Raw genomic sequence first — 13,635 nt, 5'->3', positions numbered from 1 at the left:
ATCCTTATTTCACAAGGGAGAGGAAATAAGATTTCCTGGTTAGTCTCAGTGCCTGTGGCAAAATAATACAGCTCCAAAATTACGTTTTGAATTGGTTTTATGAACTGCATATGATAAAGTTAGTGTAACAAATACAGTGAAGTAAATGTTTGCTTCTGAAACCAATTTGTTAAAAGAAATCTCAATTTGATTCTCAGTTGTTCAGAAGTGGAAGAAGTGACAGGGGCTTCAGGGGCATCGTGGTTCTGTGGTTCTGCCTCTCTGGACCTGCTGGCTGTCCAGGGTTCTTCACTCCCCTGGTTCCAGAGCTGGAAGTGAGGGGATGGGCTGGTTATCCCCTGCAGCAGTCACAGAAAGCTGCCCTGTCTGCCAGGATAATTCCTTTCCCACGAGCTCTGCAGGAGGGGCATTCACCAGCCCTCAGCTTAAAGCAGAATTTCTCAGGATTTGTCCCTTTGGGAAGGTTCCTTATTGGCTTTTTGAGGCTGGGATTGAAGGCACTTGAGATGGTATTTTATGGTTGGACTCTGGTGTTTATTATTTCTTATTGGTGTTACAGTCTCACTACTGTGAGTTTTGTAGTCTTTTATTAGCAAGGTACAAAATGGCTAACTAACTCTTGTTATAGGTCTTTTAAAATTAAACTATCTAATTAAGAAAGGACACTTAGATTATTTTCCCTTTTAACTCAATAACTGAAGTCCGCAATGCAAATTTTGTGTTTAATCACAAAGCATCACTCAAACCTATGAAGAAGAAGGAAGAAGGTAAAGAAGAACAACTTGCATTCGCCCTAAAACTTCTATTTTGTTTTATATTTATTTTTATATTTTAAAATTTTAAACTTTAAGTTTTCTTCTTTGTGATATTATAGATTTCTAACTAACTACACACTCATAATCCTAGTGCCATTAATCAATTTTAAAAGCTTGTTCTACGACTTCAGGTTAAATGTAGTGTTTTCTTGTGGGTCTGTGTCTTTAAGCACAGGAAGTTTAAAATTCTCAGCATTCAGGGTTCCAACAGTTCCTCCTGCTCATAACCCAGGGTGTGCCCATTGCTCCCTGCTGGCCAGAACAGCATTTATGGCCTTTTCACATGGAATGCTGATACAATTGCACTTTTTTATTCACAATTACAAAGCTCCTGCTGTCACAATACTGTGGGGAGAGCCCAGAGCTCTGTCCCTGACCCTGGGGCAGCGTGGCCTGGGTGCCCACACACAGAGCTGGGCAATGCCAGCCTTTCACAGCACTAACTGCAGACAGAACCAAGCAATTAGGTGCTCCAGTCCCTTCTTCCTTTGTAAGGGATGCTCACTTTTGACAGATGAAAGAATTACATTTAGCAACCCAGTCTGCATCTGCTAAATCAAAGTGATCATGGGTGATGCTCCCTTCTGCACGTCTGGATGCTAACAGGATGGATTCCCTGCAAGGAGAGTGGGGATTAGTCATCCAAGGATCCAAAGATATTTCTCTGCATCCCTGTCTGTTAATATATCCTACATCCCCCTTTTCTGTCTGCAGACTGTAATTTATCAGGCCTCAAAAATTCCACTGGCAGGGTATTTGAAAACTGTGCAAGCAGGGAAGAAAACTGAATGGTTTGTTGCTAATGCAGGGGGCCGGTAATTAAGATTTATCTTAATGTGGAGACTAAACAGAGACGAGATCCTCGATTAAAAGGGCACTGCATTTGCAGAACACTTGAGTTCCCATTCTGAAGAGACACTTAGATCTTGATCATAAATTACCCTGTCCACAAAAGCTACGGGGAAGATTGTGCTGGGCCCAGAAAATTCCCATCCCAGCTTTGCTTTCTCTCCTGCTGGCCCCAGGACGCTGCCACTGTGTTCCTGGCAGTGGTCCAGCCCCAGGAGAAGCTGCTGAGGGGCCCCAGCCCAGCCTGAGCACTGGTGGGCTCGAGCTGTCAGAGCCACTTTGCTGGCAAGTGGGAAAGATCCCACTTGAGGGAGTCTGAATCCCTCCCTGGTGTCCTGATCCCACATCCCCTCCTGCAGACCCCGAGCCCTGATCCCACATCCCCTCCTGCAGACCCAGAGCCCTGATCCCACATCCCCTCCTGCAGACCCAGAGCCCTGATCCCACATCCCCTCCTGCAGACCCAGAGCCATCCCAGGCTCTTTGGGCAGGTGTTGTGCGTGGCAGGACAGCAGAGTGCCAGCCCCCAGCTCTGTGTGTGTCCAGGGCAGACGTTTGGGCTGTGCTTGTTCTTGGGGGCAGGTGCTGCCCTGAATTCCTGTGCCCTGTGTGGTGTTGTATTTAGCAGAGCTTTAGCAGCAGGAGACACCTCACAGTGCTGGCTCTGTCGGCTGCAATTAGCATCCAAAGGAAACTCCGAGCTCCTTTGTTCTCCTGTCCTCGTCAGAAACAGACTGCAGAAATGGCAACTTCTATTCACTAAGTCTGTTTCTTATGTAGATTTGGAATGGCCTGGTTTTTCTTCACAGTTAATTTGTTCCCTAGCTAACATTTTCCTTGGCAGTGTGGACCTTAGAGCCATGGAGTGACCTGGATTCCACCTGCATGCACGTTTGGAGACTGAGGGATGCTGTTAGGGAAGCAGGCTGTCCCCTTTGGGTTTCACTCCTGGACAGCAGTTCCCCGTTTCTCCTGCAGCTGATACTACTCATGAACTAAAAGCCCTCCTGTTTTGAAGTGATAAATGAAGAGCAGGATTGAGATGTGATGGGCCAATAGGATTGGAATCAAGTGAAAGAGCAGCCCAAAATCCAACCCAGAGAATCTGCCCTTCCCCACTCCTGCCAGAGGGTGACTCTGCCTCAGGGGTCCCCAGTCATCCAAACCCCTTGGTCTGTAGGAACACCCCTGTTCTTCTGCGGGCTGTGCTGAGAATTTCAGGAGCAGGATGTCAGCTTCCTTCCCCTCGTGTACCCAGTCCTGTGGATGTGGAGTGTCAGAGCACCCAGCTGGCAGAAAGCACAATGTATAATTTACTGTTAATCGTGGGATTACGGAGATAAGCACAGCCTGCTGCCTACCAGTGTTCTTTTGTTAATCAGCTGTGATCTCAGCAGCATTAATAACTGAACCCACAGCCACTGTGGTGCCAGGCTCACACACCAGCCCCACAGCTGCCTGCAGTGCTGCTCAGGAGCTGTGATGCTCAGCTCAGTGCCCTCCTGCCTTACCTGGGCTGTTTGCAGCTGGCATGGGCACTTCAGATCTCCCACGTCTCCATCTCCTCTTGCAAACGTGCTGCCAGGGAGTCAGCGTTCCTCAGGGTGATGGGGGAGCCTCAGTGGAAGCACAGCCCAGCTCCTGGAGCTCTCCTGGGTGGGTTTTGTCTCCACTGCAGCCCTGTCAGCAGCCAGGATTGCTGGCTCTGTCCTTGTGCTGTGAGGCAGCTGCTGGGTTCATTTTAAGGCTGACAGTGCCCAACTGCCCCTTTCCCACATGCTCTTCCAAGCAACTTTCCCTATCAAAACACGAATGGCATTTCTGTGTCAGTCCTTCAGGTCTGTGCCACAGCTTTGGCACTGGTGAGGTGGCGTGGCTGTGTGAGGGACAAACCTGAATGCTGAGCCACGATTGACACCATCCTGGGAGGCTCCACTCCCAGCATTTCCAGCCTGCACACTGGACCATTCTCATGACCTCAGGCTCCCGTGGATTTCTCTTGATAACACCATCTAATCGGATTTAGAGTTTAATTAAACAGCTGTCACTCTGCTTCCTCATTCTGCCACAATTTAATGTTGAATTAGTTCCCGAATCAGTCATGGCTGAATGCTTCTTACAATTGAGAAGCTGGATGAACGTGAGGTTTGCTCTTCAGCTGAATCCAAGCAATACTTTGTATTCTTTTGCTCTTTGTGCAGAGCTCCCACTGCCATCAGTGCAAGTTTCCTGACTGAAAAGGGATGGAATCAAATGTGAGATTGCTGCAGAGTCAGCCCTAGGGGTACCTAGCTCTGGATGAGCAGATGTGAGCACAGCCTTCTGAGCTCTGCCTGGAACACACTTGCTTCAGGGGCGTTCTTTCCCCTTTCTAAGAAAGAGGTGATTTTTCTGAAAGGCAGTCCTGCACAGTTCTCTCTGAGCAGTGCAGCTGGGGAGGGAAATGCAGAGGCCAGTGCTGCTGCTAGTGGACTTTATCCAAATTAACCCTGACACGGGCAAGGCCAGAGTGTGAGTGGAGGTTTATGGTGCTCTGAGCTGTAACAGCAGCTCGAGGAGGAAAGCTTGGAGATCTCCTGGACAGCAGTGGTTTTGCAGCAAATTCTGTCAATACATTTTAAAGTAATTTCTTACAACACACAAAATTCAATGATTTGCTTTCAGATACCTCCTTTGATACCTCCTTGAGCCTAACCACTAGAGTTCTCCTCTAATCATTAGAGGGAAATTTGTTCTTTAGTTATGCTATTTGCTAATTAAATGCATTTAAATAGTAATTATTTCCTTCATAGGTTGTATCCATTGGAGGGAAGCCCTGGTAACAGGAAAGAACCTTCCAAACTGGGAGTTTGTAGATGTTCTTCAGGCAAGAAAGGCAACTCAGCCTCTGCAGTATCAGAGTCAGATGTTGTTGGGATTTGGACATTGTGCTGCCAAGACAGTTGGAGGCTTCCAAAGTCAGAGCTGCCATCTCCCTTGTTTCCATGAGGATTATCTGTGTAGCTCTGTTTCAGCTGTGGAAGTGCCAGTCCTGGCTTTTTTAGGGTTTGCAATTCATTTACAGAGACTTCTTTCTGACCTGGATATTGATGCTGACTTACAGTGCATCTTCCTTCTGGTTTTTCTTTTTTTAATTTACTCTACTTCCCTCATTTTTGAATTTCTCAGGGAACAAGTCCAAACACTTCTATCAGATGCTTTCAATTTTTTTGTCACATAAAATAAACTTCATTTTATAACTCTACTTGCTGCCTGCACAGAAAGTAGATTTGTTCTTGGGGGATTTTAAAAATTAAAGAATGTGGAAATGGCCAAGATATTGTGATTTTGAAAAGTGCCTTCATTTTAAATGAATTTCTAGTCTCTCTGAAAGTTTCTTAGGAATGCTGTTTGTGTACTCCCAAATTAGCCTGCAGTCAGGGCAGTTTATTGCATTTAAAAATGAGACCCAGAAGCCCCCACCTCTGCTGGCTGCTGGGTTTCCTGTGCTGCTGGAGAGCAATTGTTGTCCTGGTGATGCTTGACATGTGTGACATTCACATTCTCTGGACAGAGAGACACAATTCTGTCTCTCAGGAGAAGCACAGAGAGAAGAAGAGAAAACAATCTTTCTCTCTGCCCCTTTGCTTTGCCCATGTGGAATGTGGTGTGGAGATTGTTCACCTGCAGGGATTGCTGGGCTGGATTCTGGTGAAGGTTGTTTGGGCTCAGTGCCCAGTGGGATCCAGCTGTGTTGGGCTCTCAGCAGAGCTACAGTTTGAGTTAGATGGGTGAGTAAGCAGTGAGTGTGTAGAATAGCACAGTATCTCTTTAAATAGTATATTAATGTAATATAGTGCAGTTTTAATAAAGCTGAACTTCAGCCTTCTGATCTAGAACCAAACATCATCATTTCTTCCCACATCTGGGGTATCCCCACATTTCTACTATAGAAATGTCCCTGAAGATGTGAGTTGTGCTTCTCAGTGGATATTCAGGGGTGTTGCAGGGGGTGGGAGAATGCAGGGAAGCAAATCTGGGTGCTGTGGCTCACGTTCAGGGTGCTCATGGACAGACAGACAGACAGAGCCTGCTTGAGCTCCCTTTATTTTGATCTGTTTCAGTTCAGCCTTTGAGGAGTCTTGGATGCTTTCCTGTGCTCTTCAGAGTTTTCTGTCAGGTTTTGTGGTGCAGACAATGGCTGGTTCTCCCTGAAGTGCCTTTGGCTTTATTGCAGCAATATAAAGGAAACACAGGAGGCAGCAGTTGTGCCATGAGGCTGTTCCATATCCAGGGATAGAGGATACATGCTTCTCTATTTTAGTTCTAAACAAAAAAGACAATAAAATCAAGGCTTTGTTCCTTGGTCTTTTTTTTTTTTTCTGGTTTGTTTTAACTATCACAGGGCACTTAGAGCCTGAGGAAGGGAAGTGGCAGAGCTAAAAATTGCTTTTAGTATAGTGTGCAATATATTAATTGCTTATACATCAGTATTTCTTAATCTGTGTAATACCCATGAGTTATGGCTGCTTTCAGGGGAGGTGAAGGCAAAAGGTTTCCATCCCTGCCCAGAGCTGTGGCTGGATGGGCACCAGTCCCTTCCCAGTGCTGGGGATCCCTCATGCTGCAATAGGAATCATTTGGGGTTCTTACATTTCTAGAACAGTCAACATTCCTTTTTAGCATTTCCTTTTAAGTTTGATGGGATTTCTTAAGAGAGCTGCAGGAGAACCTGAGATATAACAAGTTGCCAGATGAAAAGAAAATCTGACCTAAATTTCAGACTCACTAAACTTGAATTGAAAACAGTATCAACAGTGTCAGTGCCCCATTTTGCTGCTGTTGACATCAGTGGCTGCAGTCCTCATGATTTCAGTGCTGAGGAATTTGCTGAATGTTTGATTCACTTTATATTGAAAGCTGAAAAGTTGGAGAAAACTTTGAAGTTTTTCCTGCATGGGAATCTTGGGAATACGGTGATGCTGACACAGTTGAGGAGTTCCAAGTGTTAGCCTGGTCCATGGTGCACTGAAAGGCTTTTATATGCCACAACCCCAGTTCAGACCTCAAATTTCCGTGTTATTTCCCCTGCAGTTAACAGCATCACTAACTCCTTCTGGATTCCTTACATTGCTTCATTGGCCATATCAGAGGAAATTAAATAATCTTGAAACAGCTCCAGACACAGAGTTCACAGAGAGGCCCCATCTCTGCAATGGGCTTGGATTCATTTTTACATTGGAGGCTCTTTCATCCTTACCCAAACATTGCCAGTCAAGCCTACATTAGTAAAAGCTCTGAAATCACATGTTGGAAGGTGAATATTGGGAATAACCCTGCACATCTCAAAAGCAGGAGATACCTGTGGGGTGTGCCTGACGTGAATTGGAGAATGGTGCTGTTGCACAGAGTGCAGCACTGAGTGTTTGTGACATTCCCATTCTCTGGACAGAGGGACACAATTCTGTCTCTCAGGAGAAGCACAGAGAGAAGAAGAGAAAACAATCTTTCTCTCTGCCCCTTTGTTTTGCCCATGTGGAATGTGGTGTGGAGATTGTTCACCTGCAGGGATTGCTGGGCTGGATTCTGGTGAAGGTTGTTTGGGGTCAGTGCCCAGTGGGATCCAGCTGTGTTGGGCTCTCAGCAGAGTCACAGTTTGAGTTAGATGGGTGAGTAAGCAGTGAGTGTGTAGAACAGCACAGTATCTCTTTAAATAGTATATTAATGTAATATAGTGCAGTTTTAATAAAGCTGTCCTTCAGCCTTCTGGTCTGGAGCAGACACCAGCATTTCTGCCCTGATTCAGGGTTGCCTTTTTTTGCTGTGTTTATGCAGCAGATCAAGCAGGGCTGGGTTTCACTGCCTTCCAGCAGGTTGCACCTCTCTGGGGCTGAGCTGGGACCTTCGGCCGCCCAGAGCTGGTGTGAGCAGTGCTGTGCTTTGTTTTGGGTGCAGGACACGGAGATCCTGAACACGGCCATCCTGACGGGCAGGACGGTGGCAGTGCCCATCAAGGTGGTGTCCATCGAGGAGAACAGTGCTGTGACAGACATCTCCGAGGCCGTGGAGTGCAAATCCTCCGGGGAGGACGTCATTAAAGTAAGTTCCTGCCACCCAGTGCCTTCTGGCTTTTCACATTTCATCTGCAAAAGGAAAATAGCCTGGGAGTAACCACCAAATCAGCTCCTGCAAATAAACCCTGCTCCTGTTCCCACGGCGTAAGGAGAGGGATTTTTGGGAAGAGTGAGGTGCAGCTGTACAGCCACCACACCGAGTGTCACTGTTATCCCTGTCCCACTTTTAAAGTGCCTGGGTAATTTCACCTCTGTGCATGGATTCCATTCAGTGCAAAAGCAGCTCTGCTGTGAGCCCTGCTGCTCCAGATGTTCCCCACCACCTTTCCAGCTGTGCCTCTCCCCTGCACAGCTGCCTGGCTGGGCTGGGCTGGGTGAGCACTGCCCAGCAGCTGCAGTGCAGGGCTGCCAGCCTGCTGAGAGTGTGCTGGGTGGCACTGCCAGGGCAGCACAGCTCCTCCTGCTGCAGCCAGTCCTGCAGGGCATTCCCACTTGTGGAGCTGGTGCCTTTTGGGGCTGCCTGAAAACAGAGGGCAGTCAGAATTAAGGGAATAAAAAGCAGTTGTATTTATTGAAGGGTCTTCAGGTACATTTAGGGCAGATGAAGCCCCCAGGGGCTACACCCAAAATGGACCATGGGTCACAGGTTTTCACACTTTTATAAGTTTGGTCCATTTGCATATTGGGGCTTGATCTTCCAATTACAGCTCCAGGTAATGAAGTCGTTTACCCCAAGTTTACTCCCCCCAAAATTCCCTTTTGTTTCCATCCCTGGGGGGCCGAGGCAGTGAGGTGTCCTTGACTGCCAGGCCTGCAGAGGAATTGCTGTGTCTGCCCAACATGGGGGGGAAGCAGGAGCTGACACTGCTGCTGCTGGACTGCTGCAGTTCTCCTGCAATTTGTTTGGGAAGAATGTTTTCCTGGAGCACCGTGTCCTTTGATTAGCACTTGGGGCCCTGCTGTGCTCTTCTCCTATTTTCTGCAGAAATCATTTATCTGCACTAAAAGGGTTCCTCACAACGATGTTTGCACCATCAGAACATTCTGAGAGGCTTCCAGGAGCCTCCCCTGCCTGGGGCACTCTGAAGCTGAAGTGGAACAAATGACTGGAGGTTAGCACAGCATTCACTGGGATCAGCCAGGGGCATTTTGCAGGTGCCATTTCTTTCTCTTCGGAGCTGGTTGGAAGTTGCTCAGATGGTGAGAGAAGGTGTCTCCTGTGTGGTTGGAATACCTGCAGAACCTCTGGAGGGATGTGGCTGTGACACGAGTGCTAACTGCTGTAAAACACACAGCTGGCTGAAAAACACAGCTCAATTAAGTGCTTGGAACAAAAAGGTTTTCTCATCTCATCATAAAGGAAAAAAGGCTTTTTAGGTTTTTTTTTTTTTTCCATCTAGAATGTTCTTGTTTCCACAAAATTTCTTTCTTTACATGGGGAAGTGGTTTGGGGTTCAAGGCAAATTGACATCTTCAATTGGTTCAGATTTTAAAAAGCACTCAGAAAGCTTCAAATGAGCACAGAGGCCTTTCATCCTTAATTCATTCTGAAATTCTCCATCAAGCTTTTATGTTCAATTCTTCAGAAATATCTTTCTCTGTGAAATCCTGGTGTAGAGACCTTGTTGGGAATAACCTTTCTGCTTAAAAACAAAATCCAGTCATCATAAATTTTGTTTTTGGGCAGAGCCCATGGTACAAGGGCTGTGTGCATGAGCTTACAGTTCATGTAAAGCCTGTAGATTACCTTAAATCACAAACTTAGGGGAAAAAAAAGGAGTTATTGATGAGAGCTGTTGAGAGCTATTTAATACTCATATTATCATCTAGAGGTTCAGGCAGATATTTTTGTGTGCTTTTAATTGTGTGGAATTTCTGGTAATTTGGGTTCAGCCAAACCTGAGAGTGAGGCCAGAAGCTGAAGATGCTCAGTGCCTGTCTGCACTTGGCCTGTAATGTTTAGTATCAAATAAAAGTCCTTTAGTTCTGGTAAAGGCTTAAAGGTAATGCTCCTGCCCAGCAAGTGGCCATCAGCTCAAAGCTTATTTATATTAATTTTTACTTCAGCTGGGCTGAATTACATTGTTCTCAGTAACAGAACCCTGTGCAAATCTGAATTTAAATCTATCTGCAAATAGCAGGTAAGAGTTTCCCAATGATGCTCGTGGTCCCAGGGCAGCTCAGTGCACTGTTTTGAATGTGCTGACTGCTACTCCTTTTGCTTCTTTTATTGTCTCATAGTTCCCAGTCTTTATTTCCAAATTTACAGCTGATTTCATGAACTTTAAATGCCTTTGAGTGCTCTAGACCTTCACACAGTGGTCCAACCTTTTAAAAGTGGACACAAAATTTATTGTGGCACTAAAAAGGAAGCAAAAGGCAAATTTTCTTTCTCTAAGCTGGAATTTACCAATAGGCTCCATCTAGCTGCATCCATTAATAGCAATTGCAGTTGCATGCACAGGCTCCTTGCCCTCTGCTGGGAGCTCAGGTGGATTTTGCTGCTTTTGCTGATGTTTTGTGCTCTTTGCTCAGGAGCAAACCCTGCTCAGGCTCCTGGGTCACCTGCAGGAACAGGTGAGCTGCTGTGAAGAACACAAGAGTCCCCTTCCCTGGTTTGAGCTTTGTGTTCAGCAGCTGAGGAGCTGCAAATGCAGTTCCCACTGACCACACCCGAAAGTAGCCTGAAAGCCCTGGACAGCAGCAGCTGCATCTCTCTGTGAGCCCAAAGGCAGCAGCCTGGTTCTCTGCTGCCTCCTCCTCCCTTCTGACTCTGTGTGAGCAGAGTCATTTGTGTCAAACTGAACAGCTTTACAAACAGGGAGGAAAGTCACAGCATGGAAATGCCATTGTTTTGCTGCTCTGAAGCCCCGTGACTTTGAAGGTTTTTCTTCTGGCAAAGCTGCTATGTTATATTCTGAACAGGATAACAAATGGAAAGTCCTCCTCCTTGCCCTCCTCCATACTTCCCCTAGTCCCGTGATTTATGGGATCAGTATACATCAGCAGAGCAGCAGAACTTGGGAGGAGCTTTATAAAAATGAAGCTTTTACCAGACACTTCTGCCAGATGCCAAGAGAGAAAGGAGGGCAGCAGTGTTTGGAGCTCACAGGAGATGTTCTGTCAGGCATTGTCAGCACCACCCCCAGCAGCCAGCCTCTGTGGAAACTGGAGCTCAAAATGGGCATGGGCTGAGGTACATTCAGCAAAGAAAGTTGTAAATACCTTGCCATCACATAATAGGCAAAAATTTCAAGGGCAGCTGAAGAAACTTCTCAACTACATCCTTGCAGACTTCCCTCCCTGTTGCCCTGTGCCTTCACCCAGCTGCCTACCTGCACTGGGGGTGGAGAACCAGCACAGCCCAAAGTCACAGCAGCAGCAACAGCACCTCAAGTTCCACAGAAGGTGCTTCAAAATCACCTCCAAAGCTTCAAGATCAGGACTGGGAAAGGAAATGGGAGAAACAGCACCAGTCTTGAGCCAGCTGCAGGTGATGGGAGGATGATCAGTGTGCTCCAGACCTGTCTGAGTGACAGAGTCAGAAGAGAGGATGGCTTGGTTCTACTTTGCTTTCTGCCCCCGGTTGTAATTTACTCACTGTGAATCTGTGTATTGTAGATACACACTGAGTTAAGGAATGACAAGCACTGTGATGGAAATGCACAACCACTGCCCAAACTGTGAGATGGAATTAAAAGTGATTCCACCCTGGGATCCTGCCCTGCCAAGCAAGATATCTGGGGCTGTGCTGCATATATGGGCTGCCATATCCCCAGTGAGCAGGAGCCAAGCTCTCTGTTTGTCCCCATTTCAGAAATTGCTTGTTTGGAGAGTGCACAAAGCAAGGCAGATTTTGTGTTCTGTGATAATGTGAGCTGCAGCAGAGAGCTCCTGTGGCTCAGCACAGCTACAGCTCAGCTTCAAAAGCTGGTCATTTGGGAGCAAATAGATGCCCTCCAGTCTCAGCTGGCATTTTGTACCCCTTTTACTCTCTCAGTTCTGTCGTAGTGAATGATATTCAGTTAGTTAAATGTAGTGCTGCTGCTCTGCAAGGCTGCCTCTGAAATCTCTGTAATGAGATTAGATAATGTACAGCCTCTTCCCTAAGAAAAGCTCTCTTGCTTTGGGGGGTTTCTGCTTAGTTCTGCTAATCTGGCTGCTGATACTGAAAATGCAGACCCTGCTCAGCAGAGAGAGCCCAGACTGCACCTGAAGCATGGCCCTGGTTTTGCCCAGCTCTCCTCTGCAGTGCTGGGGCTCCATCCCTGTGCTGTTCCTGTGGATTGCTGGCCACTGAGGGCTGAGGGCTGGCCACAGGGCCTGGAGCCTCTTGGTGATGTGGCAGCTGCTCAGCAGCACAAAGCCCCAAAGCAGCCTGCCCTGTGTGCCATGAGAGCTGCAGCTTGCTGATTGTGAGGGCTGCAGCTGAAGTCAGTCCGTGCAGGTAATGCTGCCCTGCTCCCTGTGCCAGAGTGGGAATCCTTCCTCAGCCATCTCACAAAACAGATCCATTCTTTTGGGGGGGTCACAAAGAGGGGGGGTGAAAAGGACTCTGGGGGTCATTCTTGCACTAATGGGAGAAAACCAAGCCTTGGCAGAGTTAAGGTGAGAGTTGGCCAGCCTGCAGGGCTGTGTTGGCCCCTGTGCTGGCAGCTCCTGGCTGCACTTCTGAGCTTCAGCTGCATCCCTGGGAGCCGGGGGTGGCCCTGGCCAGCCCAGCCACTGGAGCAATTAGCAGCTCCTGGAATGCAGGTTTCCCTTCTGAAGGCTGCTCTAACATTGCCACAAAGCTGTAAATAGCATGGAAGAGCTCAGGTCTGAAGCTTTAACTTTCATCCGACTTAAATAGTTTAATTTGAAAAAATGAGTATGATGGGCCTTGAGACAGCTTCAGTTTTCCACTAGGTTACTGATTATTCAGGATTATGCAGCCAGGCATTGAAATCCTTCTTAGGAAGCCTAATGTTCATGTAGCAGAGGATTTCCTTTGTGTATAAGACCGTGGTGTTTAATTGGAATCAAGGCTGGAGAGCCACACGGAGTCTCTTTCAAAACCTGTAGAATTTAATAGAGGATAATTCCCTTTCTGCAGAGCACATTGTTAAAGAGAAATCTTGGGAGAAATTCCATAGCAAGGGCATGAATATCCAAAAAGCGTGTGGGATGATTATCACTGTGTAATATTTCCTGTAAACGACTGAAATAATATTTCCTGTGTTGGTCTGTGGTGAATAAGTGATCCTGGTGCTCTGTGTTCCTTAATGCAAGGAACGGCTGCTCCCAGAGCTTGACCTCCATGAGCTCCAAGTGCCTTCCTGCTGTGGCAGAGGGATGACACCGAGCTGAACACAAGGAGTCTCATGTATGAGAAGTGCTGAACACCACTATTCTTTGCTGATTATCCTGTAATTTTTTTTTTTTCACTGAAATTAAGATTCCTTTAAGAGGCACTGGAAAAGATCTCTGCTCATAGAAGTGCTGTCATAAATATTTAAACGTTTATGTAACCTTTGAATATGTTAGCAACATTTACATCAGTATAACAGAAATGGGTAAATGGGTTTACAGACAAAAATGCAAGATTCTGAACCTGATGAATACAAGCAGGACATCCCCTGGTACCACGTCTCCCCATTCCTGCTCACTCCTAAAACCACACTGACCTCTACCTAGAAAATGGACTGATGCCTCTCAGTTTTTCAGCCTCCATAAACCTGGCAGGATTGCTGCACTAAAATCTTCTCTTTTTGTCCTTCTGAAGTGTCCTTCAGAGGCTGGGCTGGTATCTCCAGAGGTGCAAACCACTGGGAGCATAAACAAGCTTGGACTGGAGTAGACTCACAGAGGCAACCACTCCTTTATTTTTGGATTTTACAGCTGTCATTCTTCCACTCCTGTGTACAGCAGACACGAAG

General features: G+C 46.8%; 1 protein-coding gene across 2 annotated transcripts in view; it reads left to right on the top strand.

The window, feature by feature from the left end:
- The window catches only part of TMEM132C (transmembrane protein 132C), a 185,796-nt gene that overhangs the window by 157,444 nt on the left and 14,717 nt on the right, over positions 1–13,635 (top strand). For both annotated transcript variants that reach the window (XM_053959881.1, XM_053959880.1), the window contains exon 5: positions 7,599–7,742. In XM_053959881.1, the coding sequence (XP_053815856.1) occupies positions 7,599–7,742 (144 nt within the window). The remainder of the gene's footprint in view (positions 1–7,598; positions 7,743–13,635) is intronic.

This window comes from Vidua chalybeata, chromosome 18 (genome assembly GCF_026979565.1).
Source record: "Vidua chalybeata isolate OUT-0048 chromosome 18, bVidCha1 merged haplotype, whole genome shotgun sequence".
NCBI classification, from domain to species: Eukaryota; Metazoa; Chordata; class Aves; order Passeriformes; family Viduidae; genus Vidua; species Vidua chalybeata.
This window is presented reverse-complemented; position numbering and strand designations above follow the sequence as displayed.